Source organism: Vanessa atalanta, chromosome 10 (assembly GCF_905147765.1).
Source record: "Vanessa atalanta chromosome 10, ilVanAtal1.2, whole genome shotgun sequence".
In the NCBI taxonomy this organism is placed as follows: Eukaryota; Metazoa; Arthropoda; class Insecta; order Lepidoptera; family Nymphalidae; genus Vanessa; species Vanessa atalanta.
Window position 1 is genome coordinate 12,209,341 of NC_061880.1, and position 21,526 is coordinate 12,230,866.

General features: G+C 35.9%; 1 protein-coding gene across 1 annotated transcript in view; it reads right to left on the bottom strand.

The window, feature by feature from the left end:
* Positions 1–883: 883 nt before the first annotated feature.
* Positions 884–21,526, bottom strand: part of LOC125067040 (endoribonuclease Dicer) — a 41,921-nt gene continuing 21,278 nt past the window's right edge. The window contains exons 22-34 of the mRNA XM_047675417.1: positions 21,441–21,523; positions 19,549–19,645; positions 18,853–18,964; positions 18,446–18,627; positions 18,151–18,378; positions 17,815–17,950; positions 5,430–5,621; positions 5,251–5,355; positions 4,320–4,475; positions 3,896–4,107; positions 3,657–3,810; positions 3,115–3,299; positions 884–2,579 (exon numbers count right to left, since the gene is read on the bottom strand). Of these exons, the coding sequence (XP_047531373.1) occupies positions 2,423–2,579; positions 3,115–3,299; positions 3,657–3,810; positions 3,896–4,107; positions 4,320–4,475; positions 5,251–5,355; positions 5,430–5,621; positions 17,815–17,950; positions 18,151–18,378; positions 18,446–18,627; positions 18,853–18,964; positions 19,549–19,645; positions 21,441–21,523 (1,999 nt within the window). The 3' untranslated portion in view covers positions 884–2,422. The remainder of the gene's footprint in view (positions 2,580–3,114; positions 3,300–3,656; positions 3,811–3,895; positions 4,108–4,319; positions 4,476–5,250; positions 5,356–5,429; positions 5,622–17,814; positions 17,951–18,150; positions 18,379–18,445; positions 18,628–18,852; positions 18,965–19,548; positions 19,646–21,440; positions 21,524–21,526) is intronic.

Genomic DNA, 21,526 nt, shown 5'->3' on the forward strand with positions numbered 1-21,526 from the left:
ATAGATATATCTTATAAATAGCATAAAACATAGTCGTTTTCTATTTCCGTCTACTAAACCAATTAATGAATTTTGATATTATGGCTACCACTAAAATAAATACAACTAATCGATGATTTATATGTATAATTCAAATATTTTATTAAAAGTGGCTGTACTATGACAGTTTCTATAAAAAAAAAACTGATTTCGTAGGCTAACACTAACTAAACCTTAGGAGATACTTTAAAACAATGTACTAAAAAATTTTAGACCTTTAGAAGGCCTACAGCATGTATCAGGTACATGTTCGTTTGGCATTTAATAGAAATTGATATTTTTTTTAACATTATATCATCCGAATCTATTTGGTGGTATAACTTTGTGCAAGCCCGTGCAAACAGCAATACTTGGTATTGTGTTCCGGTGGTGGCGCATTGTCGATGAAAGTCATGGTTAATATTTCTAACAGCGCTAATGTCTATGGGCAGTGGTGACCACTTAACATCCGGTGACTTAAGTGCCGGTCCTCCTACCTATTACATAAAAAAATCCCCTTTAGAAGATCGTTATTTATCATTGTTTTCTAAGTTCGGAAAACGGGTTTATGTTTCACAGTAAAATTATTATTAATAATTCTCGTGACACACTTATATAAGAACTATTAAATAAATAAACATTATAGAATAAATTTACCTGATAAACTCCCCACTTCTTTTATTAGTAAATGGCACCAGTGAAAGGACGGGGCGGGTCGTTGGTCTTAAAATAAAATAAGCTTAAAAAAATAATTAAAATATGTATTTTAATAGGAAGGATAAGCGTGTGGCACTCCTTGTGACAAGTGGTCACCACCTTAACCAACTCGTCAACGATGAAAAGTAAAGTAAATAAAATAAAAATCTGAATAGTTTAATACGTCTTATTTGTATTAGAATAGAAAAATATTTGGTACAATATGTATACAATTTATAACAAAATTCAAATAATATTTAACTAGTTAAACAATTTCAAATATGTTCAATAAATTTAGACCTTATAAATAAATAGAATATTAATTGCTTTGTGACCTTCTGTGACGAGGAATGATATCGCTATATCTGCGAATGGCGAAGACACGAAGGGAATTTAATGATTAGACGTATTTTCTTTAACGGGACTTCGCTTTGCTTGTAACGGAAATCGACCCATATCTACATATAAATAAGGAGTGCAATCGTATTTACGAAATTAACGCCACACATTTCCAAGTATTTGTCGGGAATACGATTATGCTGTTTATTTATAACACGACACGGATTAATATCCTATGCAAGTATTTCCAAATTTAACTGCGAACTAGACATTTATTTTGAAATCATTTTTAAATTACTTTCTACCCTGGTAATATCTTATATGGTAGGTCTTATAATAGTAAAATCATTATGAACCTTACTCTAAAAATATATATCATTCTTTTAATCTCTACTTATAATACAAATGCGAAAGGATTTTTCTTTAAAGTAAAATACATTCCAATGGCAGGAGGAGTAGAATTAACAAACCTCAGGTTGACTAACTGAGGGTAGCGACTCAAAGCAGATGCATTTGTTCACCTATTAGGCTCTAGTTACACAGTGAGAAAATCGTACACTTCGTTATATACGACGACGTTTAAATTCCTCCAAATCACATTATGTAACCACAGCCCTAACAAATCATCTTACTTATGATACGTAGCTAGTATTTTGCAATTTCTATTGATCTTAATGAACTACTTTATTAAACAACTTCAGTAAATACGCCATGGTAGTTAGCCTTTGTGCAAGCCCGTCTGGGTAGGTACCACCATCAGATATTTCACTGCTATAGTGAGTATTGTTGTGTTCCGGTTTGAAGGGCGAGTGAGCCAACGTTACTGGCACAGGGGACATAACATTTCAGTTCCCAAGGTCGGTGGCATTTGTTATGTAAGAAATGGTTAAATTTTCATATGGCGTTATTCTGTCCGCCTACTTATGAAAAAAAAACAACACACTTCATGCGAACTGTCAATGTTAATACGTGTTACCTCATCTGCAATAGTCAGAGAGGTATTTATCGTTCATTTAAAGCGCCCTTTAATTTAAATTTATCATGTGAAATCTAAACCAAGATAAAAAGCGGCTCACGAAATCGACAAATATCTCCGAGAAACACTCAATCACGCACTACACACAGTTCTCGATTAAAATATATTCAATTACAGGACGACACCACCTCACTTAACCACCGACGTCCACTCCTACTTCAAAAAATTTCGATAAAAGTTTGACCGACGCTCAAAAGGTGTTTTCACGAATGCGCATAGATCGCTACAGATCGAGACCGCCGCACTCCTCCTGCCGTCGGAATCGACTTCACTCCTCGTTCGGGCGCAGGCAGCGCGAGCGAGATGAGATTCGAGAATGCGTCGGGCGGCGCGCTAGGCGGCGAGGATCTTGAGCGCCAGCTTGGCGGCGGCGCGCTTGGCCTGCGCCGCGTTGGCGCCGACGCCGAACGCGGTGTGCTGCCGGCCCTCCTTCGAGAAGTTCACGGGCACCATCACCTTCCGCAGCGCTGCGGTGCTCACCTTCGGCTTCCTGCAATCGGCGGGTACACGCGTTAGCGACGCACGCTGTGACGAAATGCGTAATGAACTGTTGCCGACTTCAGATATTTAGATTTCGATGCGTTGTTTGATAGAGCGGAAGTATCCAATACTTCAATAGATCACAGACTATATCCCACAAATATTTTAGTATCTCGATTGATTCTTTCCGTTTAGATTTAAATATTTATTTGTAGAGTAATATGGTTTTTACTTTTACTAGAAATTAAGCTTATAATTGAAGTCGGACAATCGGCCGTTCGTTTGGCTAGATACGAACAAGAGAGGTGTGCTGACTAATAAACACCTATATTATAGAAGTAGAGAGTGTATTTAATTATAATTAAAGTTCTAACGTCCAAAAATTAAAGTGTATTAGTGAAAAATAAAGTGTTGTGCGGCTTGAGTGATTAAAATGATAAGGCCGTAACAGAAGCAACCGTGAACTCCAAGGATAGGTTACTTTTTATGCCCGAAAACTTTTTTGAGCGAAGCCGCGAGCGACAACTCTTGAATGATAAACTAACCCGAAACTCGGACAAGCGTGGATCATCTCCATCAAGACTCGAACCGGTTGCTTCGGAATGCACATAGCGAAGTTGTTTATCTCCTTGTACATTATCTTGTACACCGTCGACCACACCGTGTTCAGATCGCCTCCACTGTCCAAGTATATCGCTCCGACTAGTGCTTCGAATATATCGCTGAGGACCTGCCAAAATAATCACACAATTAAAAACAAGTCAATGTAAATATGAATCACTTTCAGTTTTCACAGGTTCACATAAAAAAGAATACCCAACTCCATAGAATTTTCGTGTGCTTTATTTTTTAAATAAAGTAAACATCTTCGGGAAACCTTTATCGAAATCCAGCATACGTGTATCCACTGACTCGTACTGGAGTAGCGTCTAAATGATCTCGTATCCTCAAGATGAATGTTTTATAAGCATTTTATTCTACGCAGATTCCCTATCACGGATACGACATATCGACTGGTTACAGATGATGTGATACGCGATTAGAGTGATATATTAGGAGGCGTGATGCTGTGCTATTGCTGGCCGACCTTGGGCACGTCGATGTACTGCGCCACGTTGGAGTCCTCCTCGTCGATGAGGTACAGCACGTCCTCCACGATCTCGTGGTCGCGCTCCGCCTGGTGCTCCACGAACGTCTTGATCGACGTCTCCAGCACCGGGTTCATTTGGAAACACAGGAATCTGCGATTACCGAGTGACGTGATTAATGATTGTTTGTCACGAGGGGATCTCTAAAAATTGTTTTAAAAATAAAATAAAATATCACTTGTGCAATCCCAGCTTGACGACGTAGGAGGCGAATGTGACGTTGTTCACGAGAGACGATCGCAGGTCGGTTAGATCTCCCGGCGTTAGTTTGCCGAAATTCTCAAAAATATGCGCAGTTATTAGGAAATCCAATATGGCGTCGCCGAGAAATTCCAAGCGTTCGTAGGAGTTCGTGAGCCGGTTCCGTATGTATGAAGCGTGAGATAGAGCCTGAAAAATTTTTATACTTATCGTTTAAATTTGATTAAAGGTTAAACATATAGTCGTATTTACTGTCACGGTTTTGTAGGAAAAGATTATATTCTGAATTAATTAAGGAAAACTAATTATTATTGTATTTAAGAAAAAAACGACAAACTATAGAGAAAAAGGTACTGAATTGTTCTGTTTTGGCCTATGTATCCTATTTTAGTTTTAGTTACCTCCAGTAAAAAGGCTGGGTCGTTAAATTTGTAGCCAATAATATTTTCAATGTCATTCCGACAATTATTCAGCAGCCAGTCGATTTCCTGTTCCGTCGCCTTCTTCTCTGTTATCACCGTGCTCACTTTCTTATGGAGAAACTGTTTCACGTTATCCTAGGAATTATAAAATAATAATTAATCCTTCAAAGCCTGGATTTTATATAGCTAAATATATTATACTTGGGATTCATATTAAAACTAGTCAAATTCCTTCATTCATAATATAAGCATTACTTACATGATTGACAAATGAAACACTATCACGGGTTCGGACAAGAAAATACAGCGGTTATTTTAGATTTTATAATTGTTTACATATATACAATGTGAGCCGAGATGACCCAGTGGTTAGAACGCGTGCATCTTAACTGATGATTTCGGGTTCAGCAACCCAGGCAAGCACCACTGAATTTTCATGTGATTAATTTGTTTTCATCTCGTGCTCGGCGGTGAAAGAAAACATCATGAAAACATCAAACCTGTCTAATTTCAACGAAATTTTGCCACATGTGTATTCCACCAATCCGCATTGGAGCAGCGTGATAGAATATGCTCCAAACAGTCTCCTCAAAGGGAGAGGAAGCCTTAGCCCAGCAGTGGGAAATTTACAGACTGTTAATGTAATAATAAATCCAATATGACAAAGAAATAGCCAGGAGGTGATCCTTTCATTCTCAAGTTGTGCATTCAACCACGAACTCACTAATTGTGTAATAACTTTTTTGCATTTTGGCATTTTAAAGCTTTAGGGGATCCTGTAATAAATCCTCAAAAGAGTTGCAAACTATACTGTCGAGTAACAATATTTAAATATATTTAAATAAATAAAGGTATTTTATTTGACTATAAATATGAACTCAAGTTATTCAAAAAATAAGTTAATAAATACCTCTGGAGGCAACACCTTCGTCCATTCCAAGAAGTCAATCGCCGCTGGTATCCCTCCACTTAAGAGGTATGTTCCTATCAGAGCCTCCACACAGTCAGCCACAGACTAAAAGTGAAAACACATTTTAAAAAAAAACAATAGTTTAACAAATAATATTCAAAACAATGAAGGTAGTTGACCTTGTCCGAGACGGCTTGTTTGTTTATATAGCATTGCATCGCATTCTGGGCTCGGCCCAGGGGCTCGTGTTCAGCTGTCCTGTCACAGTCGGCGAAGCGCTGCTCCATCACTGATCTACTTTCAGGCGACAGTTTCCCGCTCAAAGCGTCCGCTTGAGGAAACTGCATGCCTATCATGAAGGTTGGCCGGATCTGCGAATGAATTCATGGAAGTCAAAATTTTATGAAATCTAAGAGTACAGTCGCGATGTACAGCGTAGTACAGTCCCAATGTCTATTTGTGGTGGTCAGCACTTAATATCAGGTAGCCTATTTTCCAAGCTGCATATATATTTCAACTTAAATAAACATCCTATTAAAACGAACTATTAAAAAACGCATCAATTTATCGAGCCTTAGATCTCATCTCGACAAGACAAGCAGGTGACGTCATCGAAGCATTATGCAAAACGGTAGAAAGCTTTCCATTGATTTTTGTTTAAAACGGAGTTAAATATTAATACACGTTTGCGTGTTTGAAATGATTACACATATGTACATATGTGTGTGTGTTGAGTGTAAATATTTTACCTTTTTTAATAAACGATCCGACGGTTTTAAATCTTCTATCCAGGTTGATAGGATAAAATATTCATTGAGTTTATCCGTAAATATTATCGCAAGACATTCGGGTGTTCCTCAATTCGATATTAGGCAGCGAAGATGACACACGTGGAGAATATGTTTTTTTTTTATATATCAGGTATAGGTGTAGGTAGGTATCACCTATAGGTGCGTACGATCAAATGGGCCACCTGATGGTAAGTAGTCACCACCACCTATAGACAATGGCGATATAAAAAATATTCAACATTCCTTACATCGTCAATGCGTCACTAACCGTGGGAACTAAGGTGTTATGTCCATTGTGCCTGTAGTTACACTTGTTAAATCACCCTTCAAACCGGAACAATACTACCCAGTATCACTGCTGTTTGGCGGTAGAATAATAATGTATTTTATTTAAATGGACACGTAAGTTATACGATAACGTGTTAAATAGTTTTTTAGTTTTACTTTAATAGTCAAAGGCGAAATCTGTCATGGAGCAAATATTTCTAAAAGAAAGTTTAGCTAACCTAGTTACATTATCATCGCATACTTTTTTTATAATAAAATGACTTCATACCTACACCTTCTTCTCTAAACAATGCTATCAAATTAAAGAAGAAAGTTATTATAATCTGTACTAATATAATTAATGTGAAAATAATTCTGTTTGACTGTCTGTTAAACTTGCGCGACAAAACCACGGTACACGTGATGATGATGATGATGATGATTATGATGATGACGACGACGAAGACGACTAAGTCGATGATGGCGATGGCGATGACGCCGATGATGATGACGATGGCGATGACGCCGATGATGATGATGATGATGATGACGACGATGATGATGATGACGATGATGATGATGATGACGACGACGATGATGATGACGACGATGATGATGACGATGGCGATGACGCCGATGATGATGATGATGATGATGACGACGATGATGATGATGACGATGATGATGATGATGACGACGACGATGATGATGACGACGATGATGATGATGATGATGACGACGATGATGATGATGACGATGACGACGATGATGATAATTACGACGATGATGATGATGATGACGAAGATGATGACGATGACGACGATGATGATGATGATGACGAAGATGATGACGATGACGACGATGATGATGATGATGACGAAGATGATGATGATGACGAAGATGATGACGATGACGACGATGATGACGATGACGACGATGATGATGATGATGATGACGAAGATGATGATGATGACGAAGATGATGATGATCACGACGATGATGATGATGATGATGAAGCAAGCTTGAACTCAAGGAATTTAAATATCCATAGTCTAATGTAAAAATGAATATGCTTAACAAATGTCAACCAAGACCTAAACGAAACCGCAGACGATATCGAGTATCAAATATAAATGCACTGATTATGCAGACTTAAAGCAGTTTACTGAATTATAATCATACTAATTACTATCTCCAGTTTCGTATATCTCTAAATACGCTGTTTATTACTGTAAGGGCTCTTTTTACTGGAATAAATCCTGTATAATACACTTCCTGTACTCTAGGATGTTTGGTGCTCAAGTGCGGATAGGTGAATACACGCTCACCTGACACATACTGGTTTCCACGCAATATTTTCCTTAACCGCTAAGCATGAGCTGAATAACAAACACAATTAAAACACACAAAAATTCTTTCGAGATCGTCCGGCTTTGAACCCGTTATCTTGATATTAACATATACATAGTTATATACATGTAGGATATGTAATTTTATTTGTAGTTGAGTTTTAACAAAACAATGTGACTGACCAATCACTTCGGATGTTCAAATCGTTAAAACTTTTCACGGTATAAATTTTAGGATAAATTTGTTATTATTAAAAACTCCCAAAGGTTCAATGTGTCCAAAAATAAAGACGAAACAATAATACCATCTAAAACACCGAAACAGTCGGTATGTAAATAAAAATAAAAGTGCAATAACATTGCCTATTTAAAATTAGTTTAATATTGTCAGAATTCCATTTCCGGGACCAAGAATATTTTTATTTACGTTTAACTTCACGTACACATAGGATATATGAATTTAATTGTATAATAAAAGTAACTGGATATTCATAAGATGAGTAAATCATTTCGCTTTTTAACCACCAAAACTTCCGTTTTACGTGTAATTTAATCAGACAAAATGCCGATCGAATAGTGACTGTATGACCTTAGATAAATAAATTATATTTTGCTTTGATTTAATTTAATTTCGTGAGAGCAGTAACTGAAGACATCGACCAGTTAATCGAACTGAATTTTCAAGTGACAGTTCCTCCCGTATGCAATGCGTCTGCGTCGCCCTCATAACTTATCTAGCAGTAAACGCAAAATCCTTTATTACTAAAATGATAAAAAATAACTATGAAATCCTTCGTTTCGTAACTCGGGATCATAATACAATGACCATATTATACTAGACTACTATTATAGAGCCGAGATGTCGCAGTGGTTAGAACGCGTGCATCTTAACCGATGATTTCGGGTTCAAACCCAGGCAGGCACCACTGAATTTTCATGTGCTTAATTTGTGTTTATAATTAATCTCGTGCTCGGCGGTAAAGGAAAACATCGTGAGGAAACCTGCATGAGTCTAATTTCAACGAAATTCTGCCAAATGTGTATTCCGCCAACCCGCATTGGAGCAGCGTGGTGGAATATGCTCCAAACCTTCTCCTCAAAGGGAGAGGAGGCCTTTATCCCAGCAGTGGGAAAATTTACAGGCTGCTAATGCATGCTAATGCTAATACTAAAAATATTATACTTATATAACTTTGCACAAAGCCTGCTTTGAACAGTATACAGGTACATTAAAATATAAATATAACGAAAGTAGATATCGAGGCTTTCTCTCGAGTTGCAAATTGCTCGATAGGCAGGCTCGTTTAGTTAAGTATAAACCGGTTCCATTTAAAAAGATAAAGAACGTGTTAGCATTAAATTTACACTAAAAAAGATGATACCTAACTATTATATTCACTTTTGGAATTTACGGAAAAACAACATAAGCAAAGTCAAAAATCTTTATTCAATATAGAAGTGTTTACACTTGCTTATTGATTGTCAAAAATCTACCACCGGTTCGGAATTTAGCACCTCAGACTTGAGAAGAACCGGCGAAAGAAACTCAGCGGGATATATATATATCTTTTTTTTTTTAACCATTTTTCATGTACAATGATGATTATATTTTAGTTATTTGAAACAGCCTGGAGGCGATCATTTCATTCCCAAGGTGTGCAGTCAACTAAAAAGTCATTAGTATTGTAAGTAAGTAATTGTAGCAGTAACCATGGTATTAATTTTCAAATCAAATCTATATCTTCTAAATAATATAATCTAAATCTATCTAATCCTATATCATTAAAATACTTTCTTATCATCCAAATATACAACTTAACAAACTCTTTAATTTTTTTAAAGATTTTCCTAAATTCCTGTCATATGTGCGTTCAACCATATAACATACATATGTAGATGATATTCGACGGTGAAAAGCCGAGTTTATTCGCAAAAGAAAAACGCATCGCGTGACATTCCTCTTTCTTTCAGTCGATAATACGAACAGCGAAGTCGACAGACGTGCCGACTAGTGGTGTGAAAATATATTTTAAATTCTCAGTGACACAAAAATTATATCGTTGATACGATTGTTTTAAAATATAATTATAGTTTTGGTTCAATCATTAAAGGTCGGTACCTTGTATTTATTTTATATATTGTTGAGATGAGATATATATACACGGAGAATTTCTAGTGAAAGTTTTTAGACCTACTTACTATAGTCTGATCCAAACACAGACAAAGACAAATAAAAAGACAGTAAAGACAAATAAAAAGTATTTATAATTAATGGACGCGATGTAATTATTCGATATCTCGAATAATGTCAGGATTTGAATTCTTGATGGATTCGCGAAAAAATGCCGTTTTGAATCGGTAAAGTTGCTTCGGAACTTACTTTAATTGATTGTAGGGTTTTGTGCCCGTCCGACTCGGTAAATACCATCAAATCATCACATACCTACCATCGAACAGCAATAACTTAGTATTGTTGTTTGAAGTGTAAGCCGGTGTAACTACAGGCACATGGAACATAACACATTTATTCCAGAGGTTGGAGATATTATTCATCGGAATGGTTAATATTTCTTACAGTGTAAATATATATGGACGGTGAACATTTACCATCAGGTGGTCTGGTTGTCTATTGATAACCCATGTCATAAATATATATATATACTAGTCATTAACTGTTATATATAACATAATAATATAGCAGAATTATAAAGCGCACGAAATGTCAATTTTAAATTTGTTTATATATATATTTATTGCTTCGGAATATAATATTGGAATAAGCTTTGTATCATTATTTAATTGTATTTTATGTATATTTAAATATCACATTACATTTTGACAATATAAACGATACATATTAACTGATTAATTTATTCTTATGTTCTGTTGCGTTAATGTTTATTATCTTCTCGATTTCTAGAAACAATGATATTTAAACCAAATTGGAATATTCGATTAAAAAAATTTAATTCCACACGTCTATATTTTATAGGCAAATAAAAAATGATAGAACAATACTGCAAGTAAATCAACGCAGAACACGAGCGTGAAATTCCAGAATTCTGATATGCGAAATTGCCAATAATAACTATAAAATTAATAGGATACACGTATAAAATTGGCGTGTCACTGTAAGTCAGTTGTCAACATTTCACGAGTGAGATATCAAGCGAATTCTTACATAATCACACTAGACAACATTTTTCTCCTTTTGACTAGCTTCAGTATTAGAATAGACTATTAATTAAAAAAAAAAATTAAAATATCTCTAGAAAAAAGGGTTCGAAAAACGTAATTCATATGAAAATTTTTACTTGGTGGTAGGGCTTTGATTGCAAGGCTGTCTGGGTAAGTACCACCCACCCATCAGATATTCTACCGCCAAATATCAGTACTCTGTATTGTTGTGTTCCGGTTGAAAGGTTGAGTGAGCTAATGTAATCACAGGCACAAAGGACATAACATCTTAGTTCCCAAGGTTGGTGGCGCATAGGTGATGTAAGGAATGGTTAATATTTCTTACAGCGCCTTTGTCTATGGGCGGTGGTGACCACTTACCATCAGGTGGCCCATATGCTCGTCCGCAAACCTATGCCATAAAAAAACTCTAGTTTTCAATAATGAAAAAATTTAAACATAATTTCAATGTCGATCGCTGTGCACACTTTGGATACATAAATTGATACATCTGTGTCAACGTTCGTGTATGTTTGTGTGCGGTTGTATTCGCATAATTGGATACACATTTTATTACCGCTGTTGTATCATAAAACGATGAGAGATTTCTTTAATATTAATATTACCGAGTTTATTTATATAAATATAATTAATTTATCATTATGAGATTTTTTTTATTTGTCTGACATAAGAAGTATAGATTTAATTGATCCACGAATATGTAAAATATTTTTTTGCTATCTTTACTTTTACTCACACTAAGACATTGTGTAAGCACGAACGTCACCCACTCACACTAATTCACGATTACAATTAAACGTGCAGGGGCGCACCCTCGTAAATAGATCGATACCAGATAGATCTTTAATATTCTAAACAAGACAAAAACCCTTTTAGAAAACATATTTTTAGTATAGTACCGCTTTTCACACACGTTTATTTTTGATATCCAACCCATAATGGAGCCGCGTTGTGGAAAGGAAAGAGGAGTATTTTGCCCACTACAGAGACGTTTGCCTTTTAGACTGAATTGCCTTCTATTAATAGAAATATCTCACACTTCATTACATGAACATCGACATTAATGTAAATATTAAAGTAATAACAAATAAAAACTCGTTTTCCTTAACAACCAGAGAGATAACTGGATTTAAATACAATTACTTTTTATATACCCGATTCAGAGCAATTTATTTCAATAATAATAATATTACGACAGATACTATTAATATTATTACAAAGTCAGTCTTATGTAATTATACAAACATATTTAACATTTACATAACTACATGTAATTATCCCACATGTAAATTAAATATAATTATATTTACATTGTTATTACATAATGGATCAGACTAAATATTTCAGATGTTCAAATCATTATCACTATTCGCGGTAGTAATTGTTGTCTTGGGAGTTTTTACCAATTACTACCTCCAAAGGGTTCCTGACATGCCCAAACTTGATTTAAATCGATGGTGGGGAGATGGCGACAAACCAAATCAAGAAGATGAAACGATACGACCATTTAAAATCGTATTTAACGACACGGTATGTACATATTTTTACATAAATTAAGTGCAATTACCTAATTCGTAATGTGATTTGAATTTTTCTTGGTTTAAATTTAAAATTCATACAAAAAGTCACCAATAAAATATTGAATGCAATTTAGACCATTTATTTATTTATTTATTTATTTATATATATTATTAATATTATTTATTTTATATTATTGCTTTTGGTAGACAATTTCTTTAATATCGTATTAAAATAAACTATAATTAAAAAAAGAGATCAATCTCTTGTTGCTTTTGTATTTCCTTTTTATTATAACAGGACCGGCACATGGGCCACCTGACGGTAAGTGGTCACCACTGCCCATTGGTACCGTTAGAAATTTTAAATTTTACATCACCAATGCGCCACCAACTTTGTTAAAAGAAATGTTATCACTCACTGTTCAAACCGGAACACCTGCTTGGCGATAGAATATCTGATGGGTAGTTCCTACCCAGACGAGCTTGTCAAAGCCCTACCACTAACTAAATTTACTGTTATACAATAATTTTACAAATAAAAATAAAACTGTATTTCTTTGTTTCAGTTTTTAGTTATAGAATTATTTCAAACTCCCCGTACTTCGTGTTGCATAACACAGTTTATAAAGTCTAAAGACATTTAGACATGACACTTTATTTTAACAATTAGCAATAATCTTATATTACACACAGGATAGGGAAATGTTTAATAACATATTGTCTACAATTTAAATGTGTAATCTCTCTTACAGATGATCGATGATTTAAAAATGAGATTACGAAACCGGCGACCTTACACTCGGCCTTTGGAGGGCATGCAATCTGAATATGGAATGAACACGATATATTTGGAAAAACTCTTGAAATATTGGCAGGATGAGTACAGATTCAAAGAGAGGGCTGATCTTCTGAATAGATATCCTCATTACAAGACGAGGGTGCAAGGTCTCGACATACATTACATAAGAGTGAGACCCGAAGCGAAAGGCAAGCAGGTCCTTCCAATGTTGCTCATGCACGGCTGGCCGAGTTCATCTAAGGAGTTCGATCGAGTTATTCCGATGCTCACGACGCCTAGAAATGGATATGACTTTATCTTTGAAGTGATTGCCGTCGATCTACCTGGTTTCGGATTTTCTGAGGTAACTAAAATTATTCGATCTTTAAGAGTATAGTAAATGTTCCTGTTGTCAAATAGTTGTCAATATTGCTACGTAATATTAAATCAAAATCGTTTACCTTTACACAAACAGAGTAATTGAGAAGAAAGCCGAGAATTTCAAGTTTATTGCCGAAAAAACTTCTTTATGTTTGTTAAGTGTCGGTCCCGTGTGTAGCCGGGGCGGGTAGCTAGTTATTTACAAAACAGTGCGTGCAAAACACGCAAAAGTAATGTTCATATACTTTTGACATGTAAGTGATAAGTCAATAGAACAATTTTAGATGTGGCATTTCTTTCGTCTCGGCCGCTTCACTTTATCTCTGAAGTGATTGCTGTCGATTTACTTGGTTAGGATTTTCTTAGGTAATTATTATTCCACTTACATCCAATTTACCTTCCCAGCGTACCAATTTTCTTGGTTATGTCTTAATTTATATAACACGTCCTCCATATAGAAAAAAAAACACTTCGATATCAAATAGCATTACAATCGAATAAATAGTTAATGGCAGTGAGGAAACAACCAGACGGTTATTTTCTCATTGAAAATATAAGGCTGATTCATAAAACATAAAAACAATATTATTTCAAGTATTTTAAGCCAATTTTATTGATGGAGGTTACGCTGTACGATAATGTTGTAACGTTCGGCAAAGCCTAACTTTCCATTTAAGGAAAAGAGACTTCCTGCTCCAATCCGGTTTGTGGATACACACGAGGAAGGAATCTATCCGATACGCATATTTCTCATGACGTTTTTCTATACCACACACCGCACATAGCAGTTCATCGGTGATATAGACCACAAAATTTGGACGAGGATAACTTTTTACCCAAGTAATATTTGGCATCGTCCGGAAGCGAAAGTTTACCGTCCTGCTTTTATAGCCATGTCCTGTACTTCACGTATTGTAAGCACTGAGCCATTTCGACCTTGTCATAGGATTTTTAAAGAGTAAGTAGATAAATAATAATTCAAGAATGTTCTTACAGGGTACAAATAAACCTGGCCTGGATCCTCTCCAAATCGGTATATTAATGAAAAACCTTATGAATAGACTAGGTTTCGAAAAATTCTATGTTCAGGCCGGCGATTGGGGTTCGCAAGCAGCGACACATATGTGTACGGTGTTTCCTGATGATATACTCGGGTTAGTAGCAATTATCACTTAATAATAATAACTAAGTAGATCATGAAGACGCGGTTCTTTACCACGATTTGGCTAATAAAATTGTTTTAGTTTATCTGTCAAGCAATTCAAAAATATATAATCGACGCGTTATTTGCTAGGCCCTAAGATATTTTTTCAAAAATATAATGATTGGATATTTCAATAAAAAGAGTCGCCCAATAGACGCTTTAAAATAAATGCAATGAAATATTTTCATTTAAATTAACAGCAGAGGTATTCTGTAAGAACAAAATAGAAACTCACCACTGCACACGAATATGAAATGCTAGAATGTGTTATGAGATATAATAGCTATATAAGACACGCGTATCTAAGTATTATATATATATATAGTTGGTTGTCAACATATCACGAGTGAGATACGAAGTGAATTGTTTAAACCTGTAAATGTGTTATTTTACGTATTATTTTCTAGAATGTAATTCGCATGTGTAAGAAAAATAATTTATGAAATTTTCAAGAAGGTTTGACTCATAAGTTTGTTATTTATTACACAGATTCCACACAAATATGCCGATATCGATAAGACGAATAAGCAAACTGAAAACCTTATTCGGATCACTGTTTCCTAGTTTGGTTGTTGAAGACAAATACAGATATCGAATGTATCCTCTGAGTGATACATTATCGTACCTGATGAGAGAAAGCGCATATTTTCATTTACAGGCAACTAAACCTGATACAATAGGTAGGTTATATGTGTATCTTCCATTGAGACTACCAAGACTAATTGTCAATGGATAAATTACCCGACTCGGGATATAAACCCAAAAAACATAGTACGAGTCACTAGTCTACTACACTTATGAGCTAGACGCTCCACGAGTCAGGAATTATGTTGTCTAACTATATTATGTAACACCTAAAAAATCTAATAAATTTTATTCAAATTATTTTAAGAAGACAGACGAATGTTCTTCGTCTATGGACACTGGAACTGTCAAAAAATATTAACCACTACGTATAAAGTCAATGCGTCGCCAAAATTGGAACGCAAAATTTAACCCAAATAATTTTGTATCTAGCGCCTGTAATAACAGTGGTACTATCACCTATAGAACAGCCCTAATAGAAAATAGAGCAGCACTAAGTATTGCTAGTCGGCGATAGAATAACTGTTAAGTTTGGGATATCCACCCAGACGGCAGACGTCTTCTCTTAATCCTATAATCGATTAATGTTTAAATATAAACAATTGTTTATAGGAGCCGCATTAACAGACACACCAGCGGGGATGGCTGCTTATATATTTGAAAAGATCGCTATGGGTTCCAATAAGAATCAATTACATACTCCACACGGGGGCTTAGAGAATATAGCCTTAGACGACTTACTAGACACGGCCACAATACTATGGGCGAACGATCGAATAACCACGTCAATGAGAATATATGCGGAAGCGTTTGTGATGTCAGAAATATTTATCATTCATGAGTAAGTTCAATTAGTATTCTTCTTCTTGAATATCAAAATATATACAATGTTGCCATTAGGAAAAATTATGTTCCATCGTATATTTCACTTGACGGTAAATTAAAAACTTGGTGATACGACTTTGTCTTTGATCAGCCCATATACCTGAAACGCGAACGGAGCGACGCGTGGTGTATGGAATGATAATCGTTTATTATTACTAGTTTTATATTCAAGAAAGAACATATTTTAGATCGATTAGCAGTAAAACCTGCACTTCTCTATTATTATAACAATATATGATAACAATAATCATTATAATTCAGTTCGGGTTATGAGTGAGTCTCGAATGAGTTAATAACTGTAATTCCATTTTTACAGGATTCCAACAAAAGTACCAACGGCTGCCATAAAATTCCTTCACGAGATCATATACCAATCGGATTTTATACTCAGGGATAAATTTACGAACCTTGTACATTCTACTACATTAGACGTCGGTGGACACTTCGCCGGCTTGCACACACCAAAGGAATTAGGTGACGATGTATTCGACTCTGTTGTCGAATTCATTAAATTTCATGAAAAAAATGACAAATAACGCTGATTTTAAATTTATAATTAATTTATTTATACTATAGATTATAGCAATTAGTTGGCATAATATTAAAAAAAGATTTCATGGGTTTAACATCTAAGTATATAGGTGGTCTATAAATGGCACCTCCAATAACGAGAAATATTGTAAATAAAATCTTTGGGTGCGAAAGATTGGAAGAGGATGACTTTTATTTATGTCTTCATAAAATTGGAAGCATTGTTTACTGTCCATTTTAAAAAATAAAAAATTTACTAAGTATATACAAACATAGGTATATAGCAATAAAGTTATTGTCTAGCGTCTGAATACGAAGATAGTCATTAACTCTCACCGTCACTGTACTTTTCGTAATATTTATCAAAAAGTTTAGTGCTGCGCTCGTGCAAAGCGACACACGTCCGACGAGCAACACGACTCGCCCCGCACTGAGTTCAAGGACAAACGCGGGAATGGCTTAAAATCTCGTTTAGAAACAGACTCATTTTTAATTTATTACAAACGTAAATATTTAAATAATTGGTCGTTAAATGGTTTCAATGTACGCTGGATGGATAAATTTATAGAAAAATTACAAAATCTCGAATTCACTTCTCACACCTTACATATATCTATGTTTTTACTTGACAAATTATTTTTTGAGATAACATAAATTCATAAAAGCCGTCAAAATATTATGTTTGTGACTGCACGCTATTTTTATAGATTTTTTGATGAGCGACCTTAACCAAACAATTCAATAACAGCAAGAAATATAAAAGAAATATAAAGTTGATTGAATACGATTGATTTAATTCAAGTAATTTAAGAAATAAAAATAAATTAGTAAAAAAAAAGTAGGAAATATCCTATATACATACTTTTTTACCGTACATGCATATTTACATCACTAGTTCTAGTATCAGTATCACGTACTCATGTTCCTTAAAACAATTTCTGCGCAGCCACCTGTGACTAACTTCACTGCGAACTGACAGCATGAATCATTATGCAGAAGCGAATTTTAAAATCTCCCGAAAGTCATTCAATGCGAGGTAATGATGATACGTTTAGTAGGATATAATATTACTCACTTGGTGTTTTTCAATGAAGTCTGCTACTTCCCTCGGAGCGGAGAAGCCGGGAACTACGAAGTCACTCCTGGGACTCAGCTGGTCCACCTTCATCCGTCCGGCCAGATTCACGCGCTCACCCGCGTAGTAGAGGTTCCTGTTGACGAAACTAATTTTGTAAACGCATCACCGTCGGCCGTATCGGGGATCGACGGTATAATCGCCGGTTCGGAACGGCTCAACGAACTCGTGCCGGTCAATCTGGATGGGTACCACCCAACTTTCAGCCCCGACGGCAAACAGAAATTCTTTAGATCGCTGCGATCGGATCGGAAGGGAGAGCAAATGGAGCGGCACCTGTTCCCGACGAGGCGGCCCTTGAGGCCGGTGAGCTGCCCCTCGTCGAGCGCGGGGAACTTGTGGAAGAGGTAGAGCGCGGCCGCGAACTTGAGGAAGGCGTCGCCCAGCGTCTCGGCGCGCTCCAGGTTGAAGCTGTCGTGCGCGCCGATGGTGGTGAGCGCGCCCAGCACGCCGCGCAGCTGCGGCCCGCCGCGCGCCCGCAGCAGCGCCAGCCGCTCCACGAACCTGCGGCAAGCGGCACGGTCACGCGGGCCCGCCCGGCCGGGACCCGGCTCGTGCTCGGCCCACGCACTTGTGAGGCGGCGGCAGTATGGCGGCGGCGGCCGGCAGCGTCCGGGCCGGCGCCGGCGCCGCCGCCGGGTCGGCCGCGCCCACCGTGAACAGCGGCGCCGTGACGAACGTGTCGTAGCACTCGACGTCCATGACGGTGACCGTGGACAGGTTGCGATCGATGTCGATCGGCTCCTTGCTTTCCTGGAATAAAAAAAAACAGTCAATATTCGGTCCCCCTGGTTTCCATTTATTTGATTAGATGCAGGGCTATCTTCCATTCGTCCCTCGCACGGTCGTTCACTTTTGTCTATCTTCCTATTACCTTCCACATTTATTCGTCCTACTCTTCTTCTTCAAACCTTGTTCCCTTAAAAAATATAGAAAAACCAGCACTTTGGAAAAAAATGATGAACAGAAACAACTTACATCCCATGGATATTCTTTGCTGATCTTCTTTTTTTGAAGCTGGTAGACGCTTTCCTTTACGGACATTATATTGACCGGCTTCTGGACAGTTTCATCGATTGGATTATTAATTCTGTTAAAAGAACACAATTCATTATATCTAACTGTAATTATGAATTTTCCCTTTGAGAAAGAAATTCATGGTAAGACTTAGTGCAAGTAGTAGGGACCACCACTCATCACCTATTCTACTATATTAGTAACGCTGTGTTCCGATTTGAAAGGGTGAGTGAGCCAGGGTAACTAAAAACACACGGGACATAACATCTTAGTCCCCAAGGTTGGTGGCGCAGTGATAAGTTAATATTCCTTACAGCGATATCTATGGTTGGTGGTGACGACTTACCATCAAGTATCCCATTTGCCAATCCACTCAACTATTATATAAAAAAATAGCAATAGCACTTTGCTGTATGGATCCAGTATCAAAATCTTTTACCCAGATAAGACAACCTATACACTCACCGGACAATAAACTATTTCAAAATTAAAAAATATTCGTCGCATCGTTGCTTGTCGTTTCGTGCTGCGTGAAAGAAGAACAAAGCGACCGCACTTTCGCATTTATAATATTTTACAGGATGATATATTTATTAGTTATTTAAAATTTTATATGTTATCTTTATGAATGACTACCCAATAATACATATAACGCACCTGTCAATACTGGGTATAGCTGCGGGCTCGTCTATATTTGACAGTAGTGACTTTATAGCGATCGGTAGATCCACTTGTATCGGCAGCCATTCTTCCCCTGTCAATAGACAATCACTATTATAAATATAAGGAATGTTTAAGAAAATACTACTTTGTAATCCATTACTTTTTAAGTGCAACTTTTTGAAAAAGTGATTAATTTTTTTTTTAGAAACATTACGTAGCTTTGTTGCTTTAGTAACCGACTTAGAAATTCAAAAAATAAATAAAAAAAGTGGCATTCTATCAATAACACCCTCACTGTGTAAGCTTATCTTGAAGTAAATTGAAACATGGTGTTATCCAAGGTGTTTTACTTTTACAATTCTTGTTGGTGGCGTTTTATAAGTTAACAATTATTTTTAAATGTTTCTCGTAAACAAACAACATCAGAACAAAAGGTGGTTATTATGTCCAAACTATTCGGTTATAATGATATTTGGTTCAGTACAATTAACTTTCAGAACTTATCATTTAATTCAATTGATTCTCTTTCAATCCTATCTTAACAAAAGAGAATCACTAGTGGTAATCAATGATTATAAATCTAAATCATTTCAGGCTATTTCTGGAGTCCCACAAGGCTCACATTTAGGACCAATTCTTTTCAACATATTCATTAACGATATAAATGTTTGCTTCACGAATTCCAGTTTCATGCTATTTGCAGATGATCTTAAATTCTTTCGCACTATTACTTCGCCCAGTGACGTTGCTTTACTTCAGGACGATTTAGATTGCTTAAATACATGGTGTGAAGATAACGGCATGAGTCTCAATGTTGATAAGTGTAGCTTAGTGTGCTTCAATAGACTCAAAACGATTTCACAGAGATCATATAAACTAAAAAATTCAACGCTTCAAGAACATAGTGAGGTTCGAGAACTCGGTGTCATTCTCGATCATAAATAACGTTTCCATTTGCATGTCAGTAGGAGGGCTTTTAAAATTTAGGCTTTTTATTACGTAATTGTAAGGACTTAAAAAACCCAACCACCCTAATTACTTTATATAATGCTTTTGTCCGCAGCGGACTGGAGTACTGCAGTGTTGTATGGAATCCCTTCTATGATGTTTATTCCAAAAGATTAGAAAGTGTTCAGAAACGTTTCTTGTGGCATCTATGTTATAAAAACGGGTTGGCTAAAAAAATACCAAACTATAAAGATAGGTTAATACATTTTAAAATGAAATCGTTTGCTGATCGAAGATGCTTGCTGGATAGCCTTTTTATGTATAAAATCATTAATGGCATTTTGGACTGTCCGCGCCCACAAAATGCTTACGCTTGAACAGGTGTAAATTGTTTAAAACTAAAGCTTCAAAATCGAACCTAGGACATAGTTCACCTATAAATAGAATTTTAAAGACCTATAATTGCGTAGACATGGACAAAGATGTAAACATCTTTGCCAACAATATATTTAAATTTAGAAGGTCCATAATGCCATTAATAAGTAATACTTAATTATCCATATTAGTTTTCATTATTAGTTTTATTTTAGTTTATTAATTTTTTATTCATGGTTTTGTTTTTTATTTTTTTGTTTTGTAACTTGAAATTTTGATTAGTCTTTTATTTGTTTTTTTTTGTGCTTTAATGTATATGTTGCTTTACTGTTCATGCAGTTATCACCTTTAATTGAGGTACCACTTCTTTTATTTTTTATTTTATGAACTGTGTGCTGTCATGTATCAGTGTGTACTTTGTTGGTGATCAAATAAATAAATAAATAAATAAATAAATAAAATAAATAAATTTATACACATTTTATCTTTGCTTAGTCAATCAATATACAATACTACAAGTAGCAGAGATAAGAAATGTTATGAAAGATTTACAAAAAAATCACCTTTTAGTAAAGCCGTCTGTCCGATTTTCATGTATGTAGCGATTTCAGTACGAAGTTCGTCGGCTGTCAAAAGCATGGTTACCCTG